This window comes from Myotis lucifugus, unplaced genomic scaffold, assembly GCF_000147115.1.
Source record: "Myotis lucifugus unplaced genomic scaffold, Myoluc2.0 scaffold_0, whole genome shotgun sequence".
Lineage (NCBI taxonomy): Eukaryota > Metazoa > Chordata > Mammalia > Chiroptera > Vespertilionidae > Myotis > Myotis lucifugus.
Window position 1 is genome coordinate 13,252,229 of NW_005871048.1, and position 27,557 is coordinate 13,279,785.

Consider the following 27,557-nt stretch of genomic DNA (forward strand, 5'->3'; position numbering starts at 1 on the left):
CAGAGTCTGGTGGGCAGCTGAACATGTTTTGAGCACAAGGGAGCTGTCACCCACGTCTATTGGATTTGAGATCAGTGCCATACTTCTGTGTGGGAGACACATGCGAGAGCTTCAGTAGTAAATGTGTTTACCCTGAGGATTCTGCTGGCAACAGTCATCTTTGGAATTCCAAGTGCCAGCAGCACAGCTGCTAAACGTCACTCTTCCGATTGAAGGGTTTCCTAGCGGTTGCATTCAGGGCGCGTGTCCTCTTTGTTCTTTAGCTGCTGGTGCTGGGCTGTCCATGAAATCCTTGGGAACCCAGCCTGACCCCAGTGTTACAGCTTTCCTGTAGTAATCCCCCTCCTTCCTACCTAGTATCTCAATGTACAAGAAAAGGGACTTTAGGAACTGTGTCTCAGGAGAAATCCAAAGGCAGAGCCCATTACAACAAACGTACCCATTATAACAAACACTTTGTTGAGAGCTGGAGAAAATAATTGTCTCTTAAATTGTTGAATGGTTACTTGAACTTGACTTTTTTTTTAATGGCAAAGTCTGCTTCTTGCAAATCAGCACAGGATGTGGCTGTGCAGACTTGAGAGAAAGTGATCTGCTCCTGCTGGTTGGGAGTAGGAAGTGGAGGAATAGGGACAGGAGAAATGGGAGTATGTAACGCAGTGGTGTTCAGACATTTTGAAAATCTATATCCATGGTGATCACAACACACTAAATTTATTTCTAGATTCATTTATAGGTTATGGCCTAGAGGTTGAAAATATTTATGAAACCCTTTGTAATACTTTTAGCAAAAAAAATAAAAATTAAAAAAAAGAAAATATTTATGAAAAGTCCTCTAGGGATAGCTGATTGGGAATGATTGTATTTCTTCCTTAGAGTTGACTGTATTTCAGAGTATAGTATAAGGAATATCATTGGTTGGTCTTTAATTTAGCCCCGGGTGTACTCCACTGAAAATCTCATACAAACCCCCTAAATATTTTCCTGAGCAAGTTGAACAAAGCTTTCAAAAGCCAAATAAATGCCAGCAGCTGCAGCATCATCTCTACTTATCTGCCACTGCTCCCCCTCCAGTTTGAGTGGCTAATCGAACACTAACTACAGTAATCTGATTTGCATTTTTCCTGTCAAATGTGCCACTCTGTGAATAGCTGAATTAACTTAGTCTTCCTGGAATATGCCCAAATGTTGAGAACTGTGTAGGACCTTTCAAAACCATTTGGTCTGTTCGCTCTGTGTTGAGATAAGCAGAATAAATAAGTCCCTGAAATCAAAGGAAAACTAATTGTAGTACCTCTTTCCAGCTTTGAGTCATCAAAGTTTGACTGTCTCAAGTATGTTCTAATGAGGCTCATTATTTTGTTTGTTCTACTTCTGATCATTCTGAGATAATTTTACATTTGCATTGTTAATATCCCTTTTTTCCCCAAAAAATTTGTTGACACATCTGTTTATTTTCAAGAAGAAGTTGTTAGCCTCTCCTTTCAAGAACAGAAACTGTGCATGCCCATTGTCACAAGCTGACATGGAAGTATACCCTGGAAAAGCCAAGTCAGGCCCTTTCTCACATATATTTGTCTCCCTACTTAACCCATGTCGAAAATTGGTGTTTATTCTTTCATACCCATCAATGCTCGTGTACAATACACAAATATTCAGATATATGGTAAATATTTTTATAAAAATAATTCAGACACCTACATCCTAATATTAACTCTTTTTTAAAACTTAATATAGTATGGTTTTCTTGCTAATATGTCCAATAGGTCTTATTCTTTTTCACAGCTGCAAAATGTGGATATGCCACAGTTTATCCATTCCCTCCCCCTGTAGATAGGCATTTGTGTTTCAATTGTTTTGTTTACTTTTTATCATTATTATAATGCTACAACAAATATCTTTGTAAATATATCTTAAAACTTGTAAATTGTTAGATCAAAAGAAGTGCTCCCTAGGTGTCATAAATAAAGGAGGTGGTCCTTACCAGGAACCGGGGCATGATTCACCTCGTCGCTTGCAGGTTCCACCAGCAGATTGATTTTTACTAGTTGAGTCCCTTTAGCAAGGTGTTGGAAAGAAGACTAGTCAGAAACACTGATTCAGGCCATAATTTTGACTCACGATGCTCTCTCGCTACCCAGCCCTGTCCTGGGCCATTGCTCTTTAACCTAAATCTCTCTGAGTACTGACCAGATCTAGGATTTATTTATTTTTTAATCCTCACCCAAGGATATTTCTTTTATTGATTTTGGAGAGAGAGGAAAGGAGAGAAGAAGAGAGAAACATTGATGTGAGAGAGAAACGTTGATCTTTTCCCTCCTGGACCAGGAATTGAACTTGCAACCTAAGTATGTGCCCAGACTTGGAATCGAACCCACAACTTTTTTCGTGTTTGGGGCAACACTCAACCAACTGAGCCACCTGGCTGGGTGGGTCTGGGGATTTTTGAAAGTAGTTGCTGACCTCTGTACTCCTCCATGGCAATGATGTAAAAGGACCTCAATCTTGTAAATTTCTGTAGTTCTCAAGCATGAATTCCTAATCTGATCATTTTAGTTCATATTAATCTACCCCAGTGTGATTCTCCACTTTCTCTTGCCCTTTGTTTTGGTATTGCAGTAAGGAAGGTCTCCATCTTTGAAGTTGGTTATGCCATTGGTCATAGTTGGGTGCAATAGCCTATAAATCCACTGTATACCTTTGCTCAGTTTATACACACCAAGTGCAGAGTTACAATGCTATGTTAGCTATTTTGAGTTGCAGACACTAAGTTAGATATTTAGGGTCACTGCAGGTGCTGGACCTACCAGCACCACAGACACAGCTGCCGTGCTTCACCTGTGACGCGAGGGCACAGAGGAAGTGGCTATTTCTGCACTCAGTGCTCAGAACAGTGGGCACTAAGAATGGTTTGTAGCATGACATTCCTGGGAAAAAAAGAAAAAATATATATTGTTCTACCCAAAACCCTATGAGATTTTTTTTTAATCTTCATAATTCTGTGTTTATCAATGAACAAATAGATTAAATATTTTTGAAAAAGCAAAGGGGAGATTTTATACTAATGCAACATTAAACATTCTAATACTATAATTTAAAGTAATAAAAAAGGATTTAGCAACATGGTAATGGCTACATATAAGAACAGTAGAAAGGGTTTAATTATTCAGTAGTAATAGGATAATACTAAATAAAAACAACAAACTTAGATTTGTAATTTACGTATGCAGTGAAATTCCAGATAAGTAAAGATTAAGATGACTACATTCTTTAAAATCACAATGAAGGAAATGTAGGTAACTATCTGATCTGAGTGGAGAAGGACTTTTTAAACAAGAAGCAGAGGGAAAGATCTATAAAGGAAAATATTTATTGAGACAACATGAGAATATAAAGCATTGATGTCAGGAAACACTATATAAATTAAAAAGTGAACAGCCAACTGGGAAAGAATATTTGCAATACATATGGGGAAAGGTTAATATCTGTAATACACATCAAACACTAAGAAGTCAGCATCCTGTCAAAATGGGCAAAGAACATGAACAGACAATTTAAAAATAAAGTCACATGTCCAATAGATTTATGAAAAAAATTAACCTTAAATAATCAAGGAAATGAAAACTAAAAGTCATCTTGGAACCATATGGGCAAAAAATATTTAAATGATATATCTATAGTTGTTGAGAATAAAGCAAAACAGATATGGCTGGCAGAAGTATATGCTACAATAGTTTATGGGGGTGGGGAGGCAATCTCTCAGAAGCTTTAGCCAAATAATTCCATTTTCAGGAATTTTTCCTATTGTTCTTCATTGCAGCATCATACAACAAAGAAAACTGGTAACATATCCAGTAATTGGTTGTTGGTTAAATTATGGTACATCCAGCATATAGGTAATTATATTAAGATGGACAGATGGCGCCCTAACCGGTTTGGCTCAGTGGATAGAGCGTCAGCCTTCAGACTGAAGGGTCCCAGGTTCGATTCTGGTCAAGGGCATGTACCTTGGTTGCGGGCACATCCCCAGTGGGGGGTGTGCAGGAGGCAGCTGATCGATGTTTCTCTCTCATTGATGTTTCTAACTCTCTATCCCTTCCCCTTCCTCTCTGTAAAAAATCAATAAAAATATATTTTTTTTTAAAAAAGATGGACAGATGGCCATAGATGGGGTCTTCTGTCTTGTAGCCTGGTTTTGACAATATTTAAAAGGTGTGGGAAAGAGCAAAATCTTATATTTGCCCCCCCACACACACACTTTTCAGAGAGTGAGAGGGAGGGAGGGAGAGAGAGAGAAGAACATCAATGTGAGAGAGACATATCAGTTGGTTGCCTCCTAAACTCAGGACGAACCTCCAACCCAGGTATGTGCCCTTGACTAGTAATTGAACCTGCAACCCTTCTGTGCCCGGCTGACGCTCTACCACTGAGCCACATTGGCCAGGGCACCCCTTCCCCTTTTTATTCAAATAATGTTACTTAAAAGGGGAAGAGATGTACATGGGAAGTAAATATTTCTCAGTGATAAAGCTGTAGGAAGTAGCTGACCACATACTGTGTGAGAGAAAATGAAGCATATGTCATATCTAGATGAATTGCCGAAGAAGCTAAGTAGTGCAATAACCTCCAAAATCTTACCCAGACTGTGAAATAACTTTAAAGAGGCAATTTTTGACTCCTGAGATGTTGACTCTGGTGGTTTTGTGGTCACCTGGACAGAAGCTGGGCCAGCCAGCTCTGAATTCTGTCTCATTTTTAAGTGGCACTTGGTCATCAGTATTAAGCCAGGTACCTGGATTTTTTTAGTTGAATTATGTTCATGTGGTATGGACTGTCCACGGGTATGTGTCTCTGTTGTCTTCCACTCCTTTCGTGGAGAAAAGTATCCTATGTGTCCTCATACAGAATCCCTTTCCTAAGTAATTATTCTTTTCTTTCCCAAGGCTCCCACAGTGCCTGAAGGTGGTCAACCAGCATTTGGATAGCTTTCCATTTTACTTTTTCTAGATTAAGAAGTTCAACTGATGGGAGGTGGGTCATAGGGGCAGGGAAGGGAGAGAGCCTTTGTTCGGTGAGGCTTCTTAGAACAGTGTCTGGGCTTCCTGGTGTGACAAGCAGATATCTCTGAAGCTCTCTGTGCCTTGAAACCCCACACTTTCTGGAGAATTCCTTCGCCATAGCTGCTTTTTTCCGTGGAGGTTGCCCAGTGACCATTGTGAAATGATATGGAACAAGAGCCACCAAATATTTTTTCTGAGTTAATTGGGTTTGCACCTGTTGCTTATCTGTGCATTTTTGCCCTTGTCAGCTGATTGCCAGAATGAAGCTTAGTACATTGGGGGCAGAAATGCAGGCTAATGGGTTCCAGAGTGATGGGACCGCTCTGTATTCTGTGTTCTTCTTTAGTCATTAGAGTCATGAAAACGGTCCCCTGTGTGATGGGAAGTTATCCTGTGCCCTGCTGCAGTTATGCTCTGAAGAACCTGCCTCAGGAACTTCCTTGTTGACATGCGCAGTTGTGAGTTAGAGGTTTTGTGTTGAAGCCCATCTGAGTGAGCTTCCAGGAATTCATGTTCTGTGATTTGATGAGGTCATGGCCAAACACCCCTGAAAAACAGAAACGGTTCACAAGAGCATCCAGCATATTTGAAACCAAAGTTTGAGACACTCATCCCCAGCACTTGGGAGGAGTCTCAGTTCAGGATGCGTTCAGGATGCAGAAATCCTGATATTGGGAGCCAAACATTCACTCTTTACTTTCGGAGACTCTCATTAGTGTAAAGATATTGAGAGTGACTTGGCAATATGTGGGTCCTAACCCCCCAATTTCAAGTCTTGTCCTTAAAGATCAGCTCCTCAGGGCTTCTGTGTGGGAGCAGAACACTCAGAGGTACTTGCTCATACGGCATTGTTGGCCCCATTAGCAAAGAGAACACAGTCCGCAATGTGACTTTTTGTCCAACTTTATAAAGTGTGTTAGGGATTAACACACAATTTTAAGGACTCGAGTAAGGGGAGCTGTAAAAGTCAGTAAGTACCACCTTGAACTGTTATCATATATTGCAAATAGCATGTTTATAGTGCTTGTAACATGCGGCACTTATATAAACACTTCCCCATCTCCCCAGTATCCCTGGAAAGTGAATAGGGTAGGTATTAACTTCCACGGAACAGATAAAGCAGCAGGGGTGGGTGGGGGCATGCAGAGATTGGGCCCTGAGGTACTTTCATTACAGGCCCACACACACAAGCAGCCAAGCTTCCCATCATTCCTGTGGTGGTGGTTTGTCAGAAATTTTCAGAAATGTGGCTTCTTGCCTGAGAGATGGGAAAAGGGGGTATTGCCCAGTTCTACAAGAAAAGGATGTTTGTTTCTGCCACAAAGTAGAAATGAAGTCCATTGAAGAAAAGGATAAAAGAAATAATGGAGCTAGGTACATCCTACGGCTCTACTTGCCCTTGTTTAAAAGAAGTAATTGCTGGGAAGAAAGAAAAAACTTGAATATAGACACATTCGTTACTTCCTCTCCATGAACACCAGACCTACTAATGATCTTGTCCTTTAAAAAATAATAATAAAGCTACTTGTGCATCTTATTAAAAATCCTAAGAATTTTACATTGGAGTTGAAACGCCGGGCATCCACCTAATTCTACATAGTAGTTATGGCTGAGGTATCATGTACTTGCCGTGCCCAGAAGAAAGTGCTTTACTTAACCGAAGTGAAGTTGGGCAATGCATCAATGCTGGAGCAGAATAAAAACATATCATTTATGCTGATCTTCCAAGCAGTGCCCTTCTCTGAATTGCCTCTTGCTGCTTGAATAGCTACTATTACGAGGCATTTTGTTTTCAAGACAGTCCTCTGATTGTTCCCCACTCTCACAGCAGTGCCTGGCGGCAGAGCTTTCTATTTTCTTCCCAGGTCATCCCACCCCAGTTCAAAAGGTGCCCTGTCACGGGGAAGAGGGCAAGTCGATGCATTTTAAGAAACCACCCTTGTGTCTCCCCGTGGCCAGAAGGTGACCAGCAATGAGTTTCTGAACTTGAACATTAACCCCTTTGCTCTGTACCTGAGCCGTTTGACCGAGTCTGAAAAGGGCATTCTTTTGCCAGAACAGCCTCCAGCTATTTCTCATGCCACAGCTCAACTCCACCCAATTATCTAAGCTTGAGTGCTCCTGACAGTGCTGGGTTGGGAGGGTGTGGGGCTTTCATTACAGGAGATGATGCAAGGTGAAGGCTTTGACACATTTAGGTACAGAAATGGTGCTGCAAGGAGAAGTCTTTCAAAGGGTCCATGGTTGTTGTTGTTTTTCTTGACCTATAATGCTAATTTAATTATCTTCTCTTTATTTTTCTTCTGGGTTTCTTGGCTTCCTTCAGAATTAATGGCTGCCTCCATGCATACGGCCTACCCATTCTATTTCCCCTTTCCTCCTACCTTTGATTTTTTTTCCTCTTCCCTTCTTAGTCACAAAACAGTAAGAGTGATGCAGGTCATTGTCTCTTCTTCCCCTCTCCCCAGGTCAAAGGGCAGGCATCTGGGACAGTGGCGGTTCCAATATTTCTATGCAGGCAGATGCTCTGGGAAGGGGGAGACAGGAGGGGCTTGTCTTAAAGCTCTGCCTGCTTAGCCAACACAGTCTTTACACCAGTTGGTTGCTTCTACTGAATGCCTACAGGAGCAGTCGTGGATATAATGGGGCTGAAGCCTGCCTAAGATGTTGCTGCTGATCTAGCCCGAATCCAGGGGCTCTTTGCACTACAGACTGTAAGGGGCAAAATGCAGTCCATGGAATTAGCCTTGCCACGAGTCTTTTGCCCTGCCTGCTCCTCCAACTCCACTCACCCACCAATCTATTTGCCCTCTTTTCTGCCACCGCCACCCACCGGGTGGGCTTAATAAAAACATAAAGACAGCGCAAAAGCATGGGTTGCCTGGCCTGCACCTGCTATTCAAATTTGGAGATTCAGGATTCCATAAACTGCAAGTTTTGTGCATATGGCATATTCTGGAATTTGAACTCACCATAGGGGAGTTCTGCTTCATATTATCATCTTTCATAGCATAAATTTATCATTCTGTATACTCTATTAACCTACCTCTATGGAAATCATTTGACTTATGGGGCAGAGCTAATCTTTTTTTAAAGTTTTGTAAAAAGAATGTCAATAACTGTACTTTCGTCCATAAAATGAAGTGGGAGAAAGAAATGCAAGTATATTTTTTCAGGTTTCAAAGAACAGATCATGTAAGCACTGGTCTAAATGGATATGAAGGTACTCTTAACATCTGGAGCTTATTAGGAAAAAACACATTTTCAGCAAAATTTTAACACTCCACATTTCACTTATCAATTCCTTACGGCTCTCTGGTTGCCATATTGATGCAAGATGAATAGTGTATAAGCTCCACTAGTCTTGCCGTGACATGCCGTGGTTAATATTGCGTTAGTTATGTGAAATGACTAAAAAAAGTTCAGCATAACCTTGTGGCTTTACCTACAAGGATACTCTCAGGCTCTGTGTTTTCCCCAGGAAATGATACAATATGTTTCCACTTTTTCTTCGTGAACATAAATCCATTGCCCAACAGAATATAGTATCTGGAATGAGGTAGGATACATTTTTAATTTTTAAAATTTTGAGACAGTTGGCAAATTTTGAATAACTTTGATTTCTTTTAAGATGGCAATTGAAAGAGGAAGTTGATAGTTGTAGATCAGATTTCTCAGCCCCTGGAAAGACTATTTCAAAGAGAGTTTAGATCTGTTCCACTGCCAATGGAACAGATCTTTACCTTTCGCCGTCCGGCCCAGCGATTTTCAACTGCTGTGCCTCACGAATGTTTAAAACATGCAATACCTGACAAAATATCTACTCACGGGCACTGACCTCTTTTCCCTTAGGTTGTCAAATAAAAATTTAAAAATGACAACAGACAACACAATAGCCGTCCAGTGTGAATAAATCAAAAGTATGCCTCCTTTTTTTTTGGGGCAGAATTTTAGTAATTAGTCTTTTGTGTGCTATGAATTGAAAAAGGTTGGAAATCGCTGCTCTAGCCTATTATTTGGGAGAGGAACCACTCCTTTATGTTGCAATCACTTTAAGTAAGTGTCCAGTTCTGTTACAATCATTTTTCTGGGTGGCTCTCGCCCAGCAGGCGTGTGAATGCCATGGCTCAGGCCATAGGGCGGCAGGGAATGAAGTGCGCAAATCCTGCGCTCCTGTCAGTGTTACTCTGTTATAGGAACCGCTATTGCCAGGGTTTAAAAACAAAACATAAAACAAATAAGCAAAAGCTTACTTTGAGGTGCCCGTGCGTCCCTTGACATAACCTCTGCTTTTCTTCGCCCCATAACCGCTCTGGAGGTTGACTCACCTTTTCTGCTCCAGTGCATCTGTTGGTGTAAAATGAGAGAATCATCAGGCTGGAATGATTCCGAGAGGCCATAGACTAAACACTCGGGCAGGGCTGCACCCACATTATCCCAGAGAGAGGAGACTCGCCCCTGTCTTGAAAGGCCTTCCAGAGGGGAATCCCACAGCCTGCACTGCGCCTTCTAAGACCTAACAAGCATCACTGTCAGGGGCGACAGGTACAGCAAACCTGAATCCCCCTTCTGCAACGCCAGCCCATGGACCGGGGCTGTGCACCACTGCCCTCCATGTGAGAGCACATCATGTGCCTGTCGGCTACCGCTAATTCACTTCCCACCTCAGAGCGAGGTGATCCCATTCCACTTCTGTGAGCCCAGAAAGAAGCTCAATCTTTTTGATAAACGATGCTCTGGATTGAAATTGATGGGAAGACTATCTCACAGAGTCTTTGGATCTCGTAATCCTGCTAATCCATCTCGGAATGGCACTTGCATTTGAACTATAGTATCACCAGCACTGTTTCATCATTAGCATTTCAGGATTTTGACCTCACAGGGCAACTCGCTCGGCCTCTATGGAAACTGCATCTGAATGCCGTTGTTTTCTGCCTCTGTATTTGCTTCTATGCCTAGTGATTGACAGGAACAACTTCTTTAGCAGTGAAGCTTAGCTTTAATAGTTTGGGGGAATTTGGGCTTTTATATTGTTGAAACTGCAGTATTTCTAGTCACTGCTGGATTTAGGCTTTCCTTTGACATCTTTATGTTGGAAATGGTTTATTCTTTGACAGAAATCTTTAAGACATTTTCTGCTCCCTGCCTTTCTGCTTTCAGGAAACAAAATAAGGCGGCTCTAGGGAATTTTTCTGTTTGCGTTCCAGTGGTGTGTCTGCAAGGAGGTAGAGAAAAGGAGTGTTGAGGCGGAGGTGGGCATTGCAAGGGACTCGAGGATTAGATGTCACCTCTCTTGCTGTGTTATGTTTGAACTAAGGATGAGGCCTGACTTTGTGGGCTTGGGAAGATGTGCAGCTCTGCCCGCCCTTATAAGCCCAGGAGCAATTTAATTTGCACATGAACCTATATCGTGGGACAGGAGCAGTGCCATATCCACTGCCGTTGGTGATTGCCCCAAAGCTCCCCACCTGCCCGAGCAACACGCAGCACTGAGCCCTGTCTGGGACCACGCGTGTGTTTGTTGGGAGCCACACGCATGGGCTGAAAGATGATGCCTCCCCATAGGAGCTCCTTCCATTTAGAGAAAGTCTGAAGCAACTGATCAAACATGCACCCAGAGGAACATTTCTCCCCTCAGCCCACCGGTGCGGCCTCCTCTTTACCTCTCCTGCTACTTCCCGCTAAGAGAGGAGGGTGTTAGAGAAGAGTCCCACGGCAGCACGCAGGTGGAGACCTCGTGTTGTCTGCAGCTCCCCTTCTGGGGTTAGTTAGTTCTGCCATCACACACACACACACACACACACACACACACACACACCGTACTTCATTAATTTCAGAATTAGCCTGTGAGATGGAGGGGGCAGGAAAGGGGAATAAATCACCTTATACGAGAGAAAATTGTCAAGGCATCTTTGATAAAAAGTGTTCCTTAGAGGGAAAGGGGAAAGGAGGCTCTTTTCGTTGAAAAAATGCTGAGTTGTTAAGCTCCTATCTGAGTTACATTGTGTTGTGGTTTCTAGAGGCAAGGTGGCAGGAAACCCGGAGGGAGAAGCGGCTCCTCGCAGGAAAGAGCCGGAACGCTGTTAAGCTGGCCTCAGCCGCAGTGTTTCGTTCTAGTCTGTGGCCACCGGCTTGTGTTACAGCTTTCATCGCTGTTCTGACTTGTTTGTGATTTGGCAGGGGACTGTGAAGTCTCACCCGGCCCTGGCCAGGCTGGTGCTGGCGGGGGGGACGGGGCACACCCGCTTTGGGGAGTGGACGGCTCGCTTGCAGGACCGGGGTCTCTATGGGTCTGTTTGGCCACAGAGCTCCCCTTGCCCTTCACCTGCCGAAGCTCCTGCCCTCCAGCGCACAGGGGGTCTCGCTGAAACTCCCTTTGGATACCGGTGGCTTCTCCCATGTGAGCTGTGTGCTATAAACCATCTGGTGCTGGGCGGCATCCAAATCTGCAATCTTAGCTTCTCCGATTCCCTCCCTTGGCCCACGCCAGCTCTGTGATCTGCAAATGCGTGACCCCGGATACCCACAGTAAAGGAGATGCGGAGACGGCGAATGGGATGAGTCAGATTGCGAGTTTGGGGTTTCAGATCCTAGAAAAACTTACTCTGCCTCAGTTTCTTTATCTGCGAAATGAGGTAATAATAGCGCCTCTCTTGCTTTGTGAGAATCCAGTGAACACCCATGGGAGGCGATCGCGTGGCCCCTGGCACACAGGAAGTGTGCTGCCAGCATTCACGGCAGGTCGTGCCTGGTTCTAGGTAGCTCTCATCAAAAGGGACATGGGCATCCTTGCGGGGCCACTGCACGGCAGGGGATTGTTGTTGAGATTTGACGACTTAGAGGAGATGCTAATGATACAGTGAACTATTTGGTGAGTTTGCAGTATAGAAGAGAGTACTATATTAAACATATTGTTTCACATAGGCTATGTTAAGTATATTTACATTAGAAAAATGTCTGACATATTTGCTAGTGATGTGATCTCTAGATGGTGGGGTAAGGATAATGTAAGTTCTTTTATCTGAATTTTCTAATTTTCTAAATTTATCCATTCCACAAATAGTGTCTGAAGTTCGACCATGTGCCAGGCACAGTTCATCTTGTCCGTTGGCTATTTTCCCAGTTTCTTGACATGCCTGCCTTCTTGGAACTCAGAGTCTCATGGGGGAATGAATCAACCAGAAACCTGTATAATATATTGTCAAGTAGTAATAAGTGTTATAAAAAATAAAGAGTAAAAGGATAGAGAAGGGGGGTTGCGGGTAAGGAAAACTTGTTCCAGGTGGTTGGTGGAGATGACGGGAAGGCAACCTGAATGAATTGAGGGAGGAGTGAGTATTCATATGGGAAATTACGATTCCTATGTTAAGCTGTTATATATAGTTCTCTATTTTGTTGACAACATGGTGTATTATGCATATCGTGCAATTTGCCCGACTAATCATTTTTTTATTATGAACAAATCTTTGTGCAGATCCTTGCTTATAGTAAGCTTTACCATTTAGATACATTTTTATGATAACTGATTTTGGGATCACCGTACATGTCCCACTTGGTTCTTGATCCTCTCTTACCTCATGATATGTAAGCTGGGCATGGGGTTACAGACCGGGTCTGAGGCTACTCCAGTTTCTAGGCTGTTTAGGATTCATGTGTTTGCCCGCTTACCTGCAGGCCCAGCCAGGGTGCAGGCAGGGAGCAGCTGACTCAATTGCACATGTTGAAAGGCAAAGTGTAGATTACTGTGATGAATGTGATCCGGGCCTCCGTGTGATGAGTCATCCTGATTGCTTAATCAAGGTTTCTGTAAACAAGGAGAGAGCATAGTAACCCATCACTCTTTCAAGGCCCAATTTTACCTTGACACTTTTTAGCAAGCACAAAGCATGGCGTGGTGCTCATCATAATTAGGATGATAGTGGTCATGGTGGCCGACATTCTGCCAGGCAGCCTGGTGGTTAAGTGATTTACCTGCAGTATGTTCATTTAATCTTCACCGCTCTGTACGGTTATTGTTCCCGTATCACAAGGTAAGTAAGCTGAGGCTGGGAAAATTTTTAACAGCATCACCGAGGCTAAACTGATACTCGGGACTGGGGTTTGTGTTTCTGTTTTGTGAGAGTGATAAAACCTATGTCCTTAACTAAGGAATTTCCCCCCATTGTTCCTCTCCCTGCACTCCCTCTCCCAGTCTCTCCCTTTTCTGGGAAGATGGTCCTGCTTGGGATCAGTATTGGCTGGTTCAGGTGGTTTGGGAAGGAGAGAAGGTTCAGATCGTTCCTTCTATTTAAACACACTGTTCTCTGAAGCCGCCAGCAGGGCTCTGATGGGAGAGAACGCTGAGCAGACTTGAAATGTGTCTCTCCCGCCCTTTCCCGGTGCTTCGGACGCCATGTACCAGCAAGTGGCCCATCCGTCAGCAGCCCTGGGTGAGGACGGAGAAGCCCGGCCTGCCTGTGCCCTCACTGAAATGGGAGCTTGTTTATGGCATCAAGCACTTAAAGTGACTTTCTTTAAATGAAATAGTGCATGTTAAAGTATCTTTTAAAAGTTGACAGAGCATTTAACGACTGTATTGAGTGTCTCAAATCAGCAACAACTTGGCTGTAGCCTGTGCTCTAACGAAAAGTCTGAACGTGTGTGCCTTGAGTTTTTATATAAAGTTTATATGTATATATTAATACATGTAAATTTATATATGTATGTATCTGTATATACATGTATACACACACCCATACTCAAATCGAAATCTTCAGTCATTTTCCCAAAGAAAAAATACTGTCCTCAATTCAGTAAAAAAAAAAAAAAAAAAAAAAAAAAAAAAGGTGGGGGGGAGGAGTCTTTTCAAAACTGTTGCTGTAAAATACTAGGCCTTTCCTAATCTGCGGAGTTTATTGACTATTTCACCATTAAAGGTACTTTGTTTCTCTGGAATGAGGAATTCAATACGTGCTGAATTGGATCAATATAAAAATTTATGAACAATGCAGGCCTTGTCAGGAACTCTTTACTCCTGTTCATATAATTCTCTGTGGGAGTTTCTGCCTCAGGGATCACATCAGTCGTTAGAGCACGCTGAAATATTCATGTCCTCTGATTAGCCGGATTTAATTGTTACATCTTCATCTCCTTCAGGATGTGTCATTAGGATGCAGCCCACCTTGAAATGTAAGTGGAGGCTGCTGGTTTATTGCAGGGTCTTTATTTTGCCTGTGTTCCTTTACAAATAACCTTGTATACACATGTAATTCTGGTTTCCTTTGGAAATAACACCATCAGAAGTATGAAGTTATTTGTTAGTGGAAAATACCAAGTTATTTATTCCTACTAGCAACTCTTGTATTATAATATTTGTGTAGTAAAATTTAAAATATATATAATATGCTACTGTTTGGATTTTTTTTTATTTTTTTAAGATCTATTAACTAAAGTGAGCTTTCCTCCCAGGTAGTTTAATTAGCAAAATTAAGAGCTTTTTCACCTCCACTGCGATATTTTCCTCTTTAACTTTCACTCATAGGTTATGTAAATAGCTGGAGATTAGTTTTTCTTTGATTCCTTCCTGGATCTGATAGCAGCTGAATGGTCTTTTATTTCTCAAAATATTGGAAGTTTTAAATAATACCATTTTCCCCCAAGCTAATTTTGCATTTCTGCTTTTCCCTCTTATAAAAGGAACCTCTGAGACCTAATCTTCTCAACGGTTTCAGGGGTATCTGCAAGGATCTGGGAAGTGCTATGATATTCTGTTGCAAAGCATGAGGCCTAATGAATGAACCGGCTCAGGGGTTAGACATACCCGGGCTTTCGTTCTAGCTCTGCCACTTAGTAGTTGGACAGTTTACTGAACTTCTAAGCCTCAATTCCTACCTCTTTAAATTGGGGTTGAATAGTAACCAGTTCATAAGGCAATGTGAATAATAATTGAGAGAGTGTTACATGCTTCATATAGCAGCTAGCACATAGTAAGCACTCACATGCTAGCTATTATTATTTCCAGGAAAATTATGTGATTTATTTTTATCTTATTTTTTAATATATACATTTTTTTATTGATTTCAGAGAGGAAGGGGGAGAGAGAGAGAGAGAGAGAGAGAGAGAAAGAGAGAGAGAAACATCAGTGATGAGAGAGAATCACTGATCAGCTGCCTCCTGCATACCCCCTACTGGGGATTGAGCCCGCAACCCAGGCATGTGCCCTGACTGGGAATTGAACCATGGCCTCCTAGTTCATAGGTCGACTCTCAGCCGTTGAGCCAGACTTATTTTTCGAGGAGCATATGTCTGCAGATGGGGTGGGATTCAGGGTTATCTGCCAATCCCACAACGGCCAGTCTTGGTGACCTCCCATCCTTGAGAGTCACCTCCCTCCGTGGGAGTCATCTCACAGCCCTTTATTTGAGACAAGGAAAGAGTTGCTTCAGGCAAGTCCTAGGGCTGGTGGTGTGGCTGCTTTGTGAGTTGGCACCATCACCCATATCAGCCCCCTTGCAGATACCCATTTTTCTCTAATGGACCCCATCCATATTGAAGGAATCCTGGAATGCTGTTTTCAACAACTGAACTTATGGAGGTTTACAAAGTAAATCAGAGAGCTGATCTCTCACTGAAATTACTGGCAAAGGAAAAGACAAAAGCTGCTGCTTTCTGAGTTGGTCTAGAGCTGCAAAAAGTGATTTGCGTGCAGTGAACAATCTTGTAGATGATATTTAATGAGTTTCAGGTTTCAAGGTTATGAGCAGCCTTTCTTGAAATACTACCCAGCAGGTGCCCCAGCAGGACTTCTGGCAGCAAATAGGAATGTCCAGTCCTGGAAGCTGCTGGACAGGCCTGGTTGTGTCCATCTGGCAGGGACCGCTCCCCTTTTGCCAGGGATTTTGTTCTTACGTATCTGAATGAGAGCGCTGGGCTGGAGGGAGTCTTGGAGAGGAAGCTGAATGAGGCTGTTTTCTCGTGTGCAGATGTCTGTTGCTATTTCCAAGGACAGGGCTGGATGTATACAGTTTTTCACTCCCCGGGAGCTCCCGGGTGCCATATGGGAGAGTGGAAGCCTCTGGACGGGGCAGGAGGAAATCAGAATTTGATGAGCTTTGTTTCTCTGTATCTGTTTCATGTCTTTATAGCGAGGGAAGTGGACTAGACATTACAGATTTCTTCTGCGCTGATAACATTGTGTAAGATTGTCGTGTGCTTTCAGTTCCAAGGGAAAGAACTTTGATCAGTTCTACACAGCGACGCTTCCTCGTGTGGTGAGCTTCCACAGATCCTTTCTGGGGCCAGTGGGCAAAGAAAGTATGCAAAGCCCCAAGCACAGATCTCAGGGTGGGGCCATTTGGTAGGAACCCTTCTCAAAAGGATGAAAAAGCACAGGAAGTTAAAGAGAACTTCCCAAATATACACCGAGCTGAGCTGACCGCCAACCCCAGCTTCATCACTGCTCCGAGAGGCTCTCCCTGCTCCCTCCCCCTGCGCCCTGCTTTTCCCCACCCCTGCCAGTGCCCACAGCTGACCTCCCACCCCACATCCTCCATCTTTCCCATGTGCATGCCCTCAGGCACACATCCCACAAGCAAGGGAGAGCTGTGGCATGTTGAGTTTGGAAGTGCTAGTGAGCACACAGCAGAGATTAGAGCACGGAGTATGTGTGTATTAATATTTATTCTACTGTTTATTCGTTTTCTGCTCTCGGGCTGATTTTCTATCCATCCTCTGGCCTTGGTTTCCTCATTTGTCAGGAGGTAATAATACCTATCTCACAGCATTGTGGTGAGGATTAAATGAGACACTGCATGAAATGTGCTTAGCCTAAGCGCCTGGTACCCATTAAACATTAAGCCAGTGGTCACTATTAATGTTATGATTCTTATTATTACTAGGGAGTTGACTAGAATTCTCAAAACATTCCGAGAGGCTGGCATCGGGTTTTGACACTGCCTGTCTTCTGCTGGGCTCTCCAGCTGATCGAATTCGGTAAAGAGTAGGAAGCACTTAGTGTAGAACCTTCCGAGAGTATGTGTTTGGTAAAGTTTAGTTGCATTTGTTTCTTTTTTTTTTTTAATATATTTTATTGATTTTTTACAGAGAGGAAGGGAGAGGGATAGAGAGTTAGAAACATCAATGAGAGAGAACCATCGATCAGCTGCCTCCTGCACACCTCCTACTGGGAATGTGTCCGCAACCAAAGTACATGCCCTTGACCGGAATCAAACCTGGGACCTTTCAGTCCGCAGGCCGACGCTCTATCCACTGAGCCAAACCGGTTAGGGCGCATTTGTTTCTTCCCCTTTAACAAAGAGGACAGTTCATGTGGTGAAAGAAGTTGGCACTACCCATTGTCACCACTCAAGCATAAGCAAAATTGTGTATCCCTTGTACCTGGAGGGTGAGTGGCTCATTCAGGACAGAGTGGGAATGGCTTGGTGGGGAGGAAACAGAGGTTCCCTGACAGAGAATGGCATGACTTACAGGAGTGCCATTCAAGTAGCCAGGTCAGGTAAAGGAGAAAGAAAGAGAACAAGCACCACTTGCCTTGGGTGAGCTTGCCTGCCAACAAAGCGGGAAGGCTGGCTCAGCCATCACACCTGGTGCCTGTGGAGACTCTGGGGATGAACTCATTCCTCTGTCTCAGGTGTGGCTGTGGGAGCCATTGGTCCCACTGGAGGCGGTGCTGTTAAAGAGCAGATCAAAGCCTCAGAAAGATGAGCACACTGGTGGACTTGGAGTTTGACAGCCTAGATTCAGGTCCTGGGTCCTGTTCATCAATTGTGATCCTGGGGGAAAGGACTTGTGCCTCAGCAAACTGGGATTCATAGCTTCCCTGCAGACCACAGAGCTGTGGGGTTAAAGGTGAAGATCCAATGGGGTGAGTGCCAAGTAAACAGGACTGTGCCAGCACGTGTTTGCTGTTTTTATTGCTAGTAGAGTAAGATAGAGGAGCACATTATCACCTACAATACACAGTGGTGCTCTTGAGGGCTCACCAGAGTCCTTGAGCTGCTGGCTTAAAAGGGCAGATTAAGAAGTGTGAAGCCCTTTGTCTCATGGCTAATGTGTAACAGGAAAGACATCTGTGCTCTTGGCCCAAAAGGAGCCGACGGGAGAGGCCATCAAAAAGGCACTGCTAGCTTCTCACCTGGGCCCAGGCAGCTGGACACTATCCGTCAGAGGCTAAATGAGCTCATCCTAATAGCCAGTTGGACAATGAAATATTAGACAAGTAATGTTTCATCCAAAAATAACAGCCATTTTGACAGTTATGTTGAAGCCCAATTTCCAGGTTGTTTGGAACCTGGAAATGTGAAGCAGGGCTGAAAACAGCCTAGGGAATTAGTGCTTCTGTCTCTAGACATGAGGTGTGCACGGATTTATATCCTTCGTGCACTAGTCCCAAATTTGTATAGAAAATGTCAAGGTCCCATCCCAACCTTGCTTAGACCTCGGATTAAAATTTCACAGAGAATGAAGAGCCTTGCCCATCATCTCCTTAAGATAAGCCTTAGGGCTTCAGTAGAAACCAGTACAGCAGCTCTCGCCTCAGTCCCAAGTGATACCCGCCAGGAAGGAAGGTGCTCTAAGACAGGACTGTGTTACTTATTCATCTAAATGTTCCTCTCACTCCTTGGGTGGGGCTTAGTCTGAGAAGGCTGTTGACTTGAAACATGGCTGGAAAAGAGGAACACTCACCTGCTTCCAGACACCATGCTGCTCACTCTGTGGATGCTGTCTCATTTGACTTTATGGCAGCCCTGTAACAAGGCAATTAAATAAACTGTCCGAAGACAATCGACCAATAAGTGGCATAAATGAGATTTGAACCCGGGCTTATCTGATTCTTTATAAATGAGGATTAAGTCAACTTCATTTGCCAGAGTACCTCAACATAATGTTGGTCTATAGAACAGAGGCCTGTTTCTCATGTTACAGATGTCTGGACATTCCAAAGGATAGGCTAGCGCTACAAAACTGTTAATGAATCAGGCACCTTTCGGCTCCCTGGAAGGTGACCTCATCTTTATGAAGCAAGATGGCTGCTCCATCCATCACATTAATATACCAAGCAAGGAAGAGAAAAAGGGCAGGCCCTCTTTCAAAAAGATTTTCCCAGAACTCCCACATAATGTTCCGCTTACATCTTATTGGCCAGAGCATTGTCACATGTCTACATCTAGCTCCAACTGCAAGGGAGGCTGAAAACTGGGACATGGTAGCTGAACTGCAGTATAACCAGCTAAAAATCAAGGTCTTCTTCCTGAGCATGAAGAGAGAAATGTGTTGGGAGAGACTAGCACTGACTCCAAATATGATATATTTTCTTCCTCTTTGGTGAGTGAAACAGCTTCATGTAATGGTACTTCATAGTTCATATGTCTGAAGCTCTAACTCGTTAGAGGCCATTTCAGAAACCAGAATATAAGTAACAAGACCCCCCAAATGATATATATGTAATTTCCCTACTATAGATCTTGTCAATTTTGGTAAATTTATCTTTCCTGAGATTTAAACCCACTGTCACTCCTTTTAAAAATTACCCAGAAAGAACTTTATACTTATTTCCAATGCCTATCTTGACACTACACAGGTTCCATCATACTACCTGTAGCACCGCCCACACTCTCTAGCTTATGAATTTGCAGAGATACCACCAGCTCTGGCAGGATGAGCAGATGAGACCCAGAAAGAAGGGAGGGCTAATCAGCTTTTGATTACCGAGTTATTGATAGGTGGGACCAGGAGAGCTGCTGAACTGAGATTCACAGGGAGTGGGGAGCACACCTTGTGGTGGGAACTTACTTATCTGTGTCCAGTCACCAGGTGGTAAAGGAGGGGCCTGTCAGCTGGATTCCAAGCAACAGGTCTTGTGACTTGTGAGCAAACTTTTTCCCCACTCCCTCCCATCCTCTGTAGTTATGGCTTTGCTGAGTAATTGTCAGTAACATTAGGGACATGTGTGTATTCTACCTCATTTTTAAAGTTTTACCTTCTATCAGAAAAGCTGGTGGGTGGGAAGGAAGATGCAGCAAGGAAGGAAAATAACCCTTTTCAATTTTTCCGATACAGCTGGTATGTGCAGAAAACACAACCACAACCCTTTTGTTTAATACAAAAGCCTCTTTCTCTTTTAAAAAGAATTAAGTATCCAAAAATAGTTTGAAACTACCCAGAGGCCACCACTAAACTTTAGAATGTTTTCTTTCTGGTTTATTTTTTTATTACATTTTCATTTTTTTAATAATTAGAGGGAAATATTTAAAGTAAAAATTTTATTCTCATAGAAAAACCCTGAAAATTACTGTCACAACATCATATAGTGAGGAAAGGGCATTGGTGGCCTTGGTTCTGATGTTAAGCTATCCCTGGGACCTTGAGTAAGCTAGTTATCTCTGGGTTTCAGATACTCACCTGCAGGTTGGAAGTGGGAGATGTCAAGTACCAGGGCCTTTTCCTCACCAGACATCTGTGTTACGGCATGTGAGACAGTCTGCAAAACTTAATGCGGGATCACGGAGCTGGCATCAAATCCAGATGTTTCTTAATTTGGGGTCCATGAATATTTCCAGAGTGTGTTATCGCCATAATTAGGTGGGACACATGCATGAACCCCCAATTTATACTCTTTTGTAAGAGAAAGGCCCATCACATTTATGAGAGTCTTAAGGAATCTGTGACCTGAGGAAGGTTAAGAACCACTGGTCTACTCTCACTTTATGGACAGGCCCCTTCCGTCAGGGAAGTGAAGGGACTTGCTCCAAATGCTCATCCTATGGATCTTCCTGCCAATCTGGAGAGCAGTGCTCTCTCTCCTCCGTGGAAGTGACCCATCCTGGGTGCCCTCTGCTCTGCACTGTGATGGAAATAACTCCTCTAGGTCTCCCCATCCTGCCCAGCCTCCTCTGGCATCTTTTCCCCCTAATTCTCCCCCCGCCCCTTCAGGAAGCCCTGTCCCCCAGAAGTCGGAGGGGAGATGTTGTAAGGGAGGAAACAGGCTGACACAGTCAAGGTCCTCGTTCCCACTCCTTTATTTCTGAGAGAACATCTCAGCTCTCCGTGTAGTTTATCCTTCTCGCCAGAAGTGACATGGAGAACCTTCTCCCAAGACCTGACATAATAGTGCAAAGGGCACAGTGTCTGACGCTGAAGGAAAATCCTCAGATTGACAGTTCATAGGAGGAGGGTCACCCCAGTTGCTAAGGGAGTGGATTGTGTCCCACTCTACCATATGGGAAGCAAAACAGCCTCAAAAAGATTGTACAATGGGAACACTGTGGTGTTTGTGCTGAGAATTCATCAGACAGAACCTTGTATGTGAAACCCAAAGTGACCTTTTCGGAGGGCCCTAGCCCTCCATAGGAAGGCAAATACCACCAGATTGCCTGACATTTCCTTTTTTAATTTCAAGCATTCCCAATTTCACGTCGGCTATTGATCTGTTGGTTTGTAGCCCCGATGCAACTAAGTGAAGTCACTTTCATTGCTGTTATAGACTAATATAAACTACTGTTTTGAAATCCCAGTGTCCTCCCTGTATCTCCTTCTCCCTGCCTCATAACACCACCCCCTCCCCAAAGCCTGCCAGCCAACAACATGCAGTGTAGATGGTGCCGGTTGCAGAAAAGGGCATTTTTCTAAACCTGAAATTAAAATCTTCAGAGTTGAACTATGTACTGTTGTACTGCGTCCATTTTTAAAGATCACATTTATTTGTTCACTCCTTACTTTAAGTCCCTCTTGGCAGAAGCTATAAAAAAATATTCTAAAGAGGAGGGTTTGTTGATTCTAGTCAGTCACCCAAATGTAATGTGGAACTCAGCTAGGGAGTGTGCTGAGCTCCACCTGGAATTGATGATGAAGACAGATGAGAAGTGGTAACTCAGAGAGCAAAGGTTGAAAGGTGGTATTGCTCCGGGATTAGTGTTTTGAATGGATCTTAGGGCTAGTCCCGTCCATTGGCCCCGGAAGCCCCAGCAGGCAGGTGTGTGGCAGGTGCATGTGCAGCTGGAGCTTGGTGTTCAGAACTTGAAAGTGGAGCTCTTGAGATCCTGGCAGTGCATGGTACCACTTGTTCCTCTGGTGAAGAGCGTTCTCTCTGGCTCCGGTTAACCTGAGAGAATTGGCCAGGGAAAGATACCTGGATGGATTCTTGGTTGGTCTGTTCACAGCATAATTTATCAGAGTCTGGCTGCTGCTCCTCTGAGAGGACCTGCTGGTGCAAAAGCATCTGGTCAGTCTAGTCCAGCTGGGGGACAGTGAGGAAGAATGAGCTGCCAAAAAACTAACAGGCAACTGTAGGAGGAGACCATCTGAAGAAATGAGCTCTCCCATTTTTTTTCTTAAAACTCAGCCCCAGGGGAGAAAGGAGTGGGTGGAGGTGGAAGAGGGCATAGAGGGGATAAATGGTGATGGAAAAAATTAAATTAATTAAAAATTTTAAAAGCTCAGCCCTTTGGTCTGTCTGTTGTTCACACAGCAATGTGGGTGATTGAATTGCAACAAACATTTGAATTGCCCTACTCAACATTCATATTTTTTCCAAAGGTAGAAGCTAATTCTGTTCTGCCTTATCCTTCTCATGTTGAAAATCAGGCAGCCCCACACCAGCTCTTAATATCATCCTTGCTGAGGAACTCAGGGAAAGCCCCTAGAATGAGAAGCTTTGCTCGCCATCCTGATTTGACCTTTCAAAATTAGGACTCACTGCCTACATACAATAGTTTTCTCCTGTTACATTTAGGGTGATCATACAACCCAGCTTCCTATAAGACATCTGATTTATGTCTGTTGTCCCCTGAGATTAATAGCACCCAAAGCAGCCCGTTTGAGGTGAAACGTTTTTTATATGATCACACTAATTACGGGGAATGAAAGGAAGGAAATGAGTTTCTGCTGAAGGTTCTAACCTTGTGCTCCTTTCTTTCTGTCGCCGCAGCTCCACTTGGCAGCCCTGGCATCACTCAAGGGAGACATAGTGGAGCTTAATAAACGTCTGCAGCAAACAGAGCGGGAACGGGATCTTCTGGAAAAGAAATTGGCCAAGGCACAGGTAAGGGACTGGAAAGACTTTCAACTTTCTTTATTGTGAGATAAAATGTAGATACAGACATTCCCACAAAACAAATTATAGCTTAACTAGAGGCCTGGTGCATACAATTTGTGAACTTGGGGGGTGTCCCTCAGCCCGGCCTGCACCCTCTCGTAGTCTGGGAGCACTCGGGGGATGTCCGACTGCCGGCTTAGCGCTGCCGTGGAGGTGAGAGAGGCTCCCACCACCGCCGCTGCGCTCGCCAGCCATGAGCCCGGCTTCTGGCTGAGCGGCACTCCCCCTGTGGGAGCGCACTGACCACCAGGGGACAGCTCCTGCATTGAGCGTTTGCCCCCTGGTGGTCAGTGTGCGTCATAGCAACCGGTTGTTCCGCCATTTGCTCAATTTGCATATTAGCCTTTTATAATATAGGATGAGCAAACATCCTCATGACCACTGTCCAGGCCAAGAAATAGTACTTGCCAGCCATCCAATCCCACTTTCCCTCCCACTAAGGTGACTCCTACCATGACTTTTTATAATCGTATTGGAGGCCCGGTGCACAAAAATTTGTGCACTGGGGGGCGGGTGGGGGGTCCCCCAGCCAAGCCTGTGCCCTCTCGCAGTCTGGGACCCCTCGGGAGATAACGACCTGCTGGCTTAGGCTTGCTCCGAGATGGCAGAGGGCACGCCCAATCCCTAGGTGCAGCCCCTGGTCAGGCTCAGAGCAGGGCCGATTGGGGAGTCAGGGCACCGCCCCGTCATGCACAGAGCAGGGCGGATCGGGAGGTTGCGATGCCACCCTCAGTCACGCTCAGGGTAGGGCCTATTGGGGGGTTGGGGCACCGCCCCCTGTCACACTCAAGGCAGGGTCGATGGGGAGGTTGCAGCACCACCCCCTGTCACACACAGAGCAGGGCCGATCAGGGGGTTGGGGCGCTGCCCCCTGTCACTCACAGAGCAGGGCCCATCAGGGGGTTGGGGTGCTGCCCCCTGTCACTCACAGAGCAGGGCCCATCAGGGGGTTGGGGCGCTGCCCCCTGTCACTCACAGAGCAGGGCCCATCAGGGGAGTTGGGGCTCCGTACCCTGTCACACACAGAGCAGGGCCGATCAGGGGGTTGAGGAGCTCCCCCCTGTCACTCACAGAGTAGGGCCGATAGGGGAGTTGGGGTGCCACACCCTGTCACACACAGAGCAGGGCGATCAGGGGGTTGGGGGTGCGGCACCCTGTCACACACAGAGCCGCAGGGCGATGAGGGGATTGGGGAGCTCCCCCCTATCAGGCACAGAACTGGGCTGATCAGGAGGTTGGGGTGCCTTCCCCTGTCATGAACAGAGCAGGGCAGATAGGGAGGTTGTGGCCCCGCCCCCTGTCACTCACAGAGCCGCAGGGCGATCAGGGGCTTTGGGCGCTGCCCCCTGTCATGCTGATCCCAGTGCCAGGAGGCATATTACCCTTTTACTATATAGAATAGAGGCCTGGTGCATGGGTGGGGGCCAGCTGGTTTGCCCTGAAGGGTGTCCTGGATCAAGGTGGGGGTCCCCACTGGGGTGCCTGGCCAGTCTGGGTGAGGGGCTGAGGGCTGTTTTCAGGCTGGTGGGTTGAATGAAGCTCCCAACCGCTCCTTTTTTTCTTTTTTCTTTTTTATTCTGGGCCAGCTTTAGCTCTGAGGCCTCGCTGCTGAAAGCAGGTTTCTGGCCTTTACCTTCTGTATTTGATACAATGTTGCGGTCTGGCTGGCTGAAGCCTGGCTGACTAATGCAGGTTTCTGGGGTTTTGTTTAGCTTCTATATTTGCAACATAGTTGTTTAGAGTTGCAGCTGAGAGGCTGGCAAGTGGAGTTCGCAGTCACTGGAGCAAGCAAGCCTCCCTGTTCCCTTCAGTGCATGGCTGCCGGCCGCCATCTTGGCTGACAGTTAATTTGCATAAGGATATGCTGATTAGCCAATGGGAAGGGTAGCGGTCATATGCTAATTACCATGTTTCTCTTTTATTAGTGTAGATTGGAGGCCTGATGCACAAAAATTCGTGCAAGAGTAGGCCTTCCTTCCCCCAGCTGCCAGCACCAGCTTCCCTCCCACACCCAGGACCCGGGCTTCCCCCCTCTGGCTGCCGGAAGGCACCTGGGACCCGGGCTGGCTTCCCTCAGGCCCCGGCTTCATCAGAAAGGACATCCAGAATGCGTCCAGAAGATGTCCAGTCTAATTAGCATATTACCCTTTTATTATTATAGATTTTCTGCTTCTTTATAGTTTTCCACTAAAGTCTATAGATAGTAGAGTTTAGTCTTACCCATTTAAAAACTGTTTTCATTGAATCTCTTCATCTACAGGTTTTTCCTCTATTCTTTGTTTGCCTTATAATTAATCTGTTAAAACCTGACCACTTGACCTGTAGTTCCCCACAATCTGGATGCTGATGATTGCACACTCATAGTGCAGTTCCACATGTGCCTCTGTCCCCTGTATTTCCTGCATTAGCAGTTGGATGCAGAGGCTCAGTCAGATGGGCAGCATATAATGGTTGTCTTGCTTTCAGTAATGTTAGCAGCTATTGACACTCAATGCCCTAAGTTCATTGATTCATGAGGACTTATAAATCATGGCATTTTAGTTCTGACCATTTCTTTTTTAGTTATTAATTCTTTCTTAGTTATTAACTGCTTTCAAGAGACAATGTCCATCATGTATGATTTATTAAAACAATGATATAGTTCATAGAGAAAGAGCAGAATTAATGCTTCATTCTTTTAATTTATTTAACATTTTTCAAGATAATGAATTGATTACCTATGATTTTCTGAAAGTACCTAATTTTTTTCAAATATTGTTATGAATTTATGGATTTAAGTATATTTGGGTTTCAATTCATTATAATTATTTTCCTTGCAGAAACTCAAATTATAGTAAGAACCTCTTTAAGTTGGTTTCAGAGTTTTTTGACATGAGCCTAATAGTTATTCCAGGTTCACCTAGTACATTTTTGCCCCAAACTTGGAATAAACCATTCTCCAAGTAGCCCTCATTTACGCAAGAAAAATGGTATTTCAAGACCACAATCTCAGTGCTAAGGGGGCTTATTGCTTCTAGGTTGGTCATTGCTTTTACAGACAGCCAGGACATTATTTATTTAATTATCTGAATGTATATGTATGTATAAATTTTAAGATAAAATACCATAGGAGTTATGCTAATTGCTCCTATTCAAATTGGGAAAAATTGAATTGCCCTATTCAACTTCCATATTTTCCAAAGGCAAAAGTTAATTTGGTTCTGCCTTACCCTTACTTCTTACATTGAGAATCAGGCGGCCCCACAGCAGCCCTCAATCATTGACCTTGCTGAGTTACTCAGAGAAGACTACAGAGTACTTTTATTTAGCTTCTTCTGTATTTTATCTTTATTTTTTTCTTTTCATACTGAGAATCCTGATTCTTAAAGTTACAGAGGATGACTGAATTAGAATATTTCATAATTACTTATTTGTTTTATTCCATATTATGTACAAACAGGCTCAGGATAATATTAGCACTCCCATGATATATAATTACTGAAGAGAATTTTAAAAAATTTTGTCATTATGCTCTCCACATTTCCCCAATTTTTTGCCATTGTACTACATCCACACTCCTGACTATGGCCATTGCAGCCTGTCCTGCCTCCCTTTCAGTCCTCAACAAGTAACTATATGTTTAACGTTGACCAGGGTCCTTATGTCGATGTCACTCCTCTGCTTTTAGATTCCTCAGAGAGGATTCATTAAAATAATCTTCTCCAAGTCCTTGCTTGTTAATAACAGTGTGTCGGTGCCCTTCATACTTGAAAGGCATTTTTGCTGAATAGAAAGCCCTTGGCTCATCTTTTCTTTACTTGAATATGTTTTTTTAATTCTCTTTTGGCAGACAGCGTTGCTCTCAAAGTCTAATAATAATACAACTTTCTTTTCACTCACTTACTTATTCTAGATGTCCATAGCATTTTGTTTCTTTTTATTTAAGTCCAGTCATTTTACTAGAGCAGTTCTTAATCTTAATCATTCTGGTTAGATATTCTCAGGTTTGCTGTGTATGATTTTGATTATATTTTAAAGTAAATGTTTTTAATATCTGGTAAGGTTTTTTAAAAATTTTTAATGTTTAATATTAGTTCAGTTCCCTTTTATTTTTTATTCTTCAAAGATGCTTATTATTTGTATGCGAGGTTTTCTTTGCCTGTCTTCAGTATCTGTCACTATTTCAAATCCTTTATATCTCTCTCTTTTTAGTTTGTTCTTCCTATTCTCCACCTTCTGTTTCTCTTGGGGTATTATATGTTGTTTATTCTCGCTTGTACGCCTCCTAGTTTAGTCTTTATTTCTGAAATGCATTTTTTCTTATTTCTGTTTTTTCTGTGTTCTAATACCTTCTGAGTTTTTCTGATTTTGAATTATGTTCTTTCGTGTCTTATGTCATTTTATTTCCTGTGAGTCTTTTAACTTAT

General features: G+C 43.9%; 1 protein-coding gene and 1 non-coding gene across 2 annotated transcripts in view; both read left to right on the plus strand.

Moving 5' to 3' along the window:
• The window catches only part of LOC102432247 (colorectal mutant cancer protein), a 232,446-nt gene that overhangs the window by 110,656 nt on the left and 94,233 nt on the right, over positions 1 to 27,557 (plus strand). The window contains exon 3 of the mRNA XM_023756000.1: positions 22,984 to 23,097. Within this exon, the coding sequence (XP_023611768.1) occupies positions 22,984 to 23,097 (114 nt within the window). The remainder of the gene's footprint in view (positions 1 to 22,983; positions 23,098 to 27,557) is intronic.
• LOC111825584 lies at positions 2,792 to 2,927 on the plus strand. The gene has a single exon (XR_002828775.1). It is a non-coding gene; the product is annotated as a small nucleolar RNA SNORA43 (small nucleolar RNA).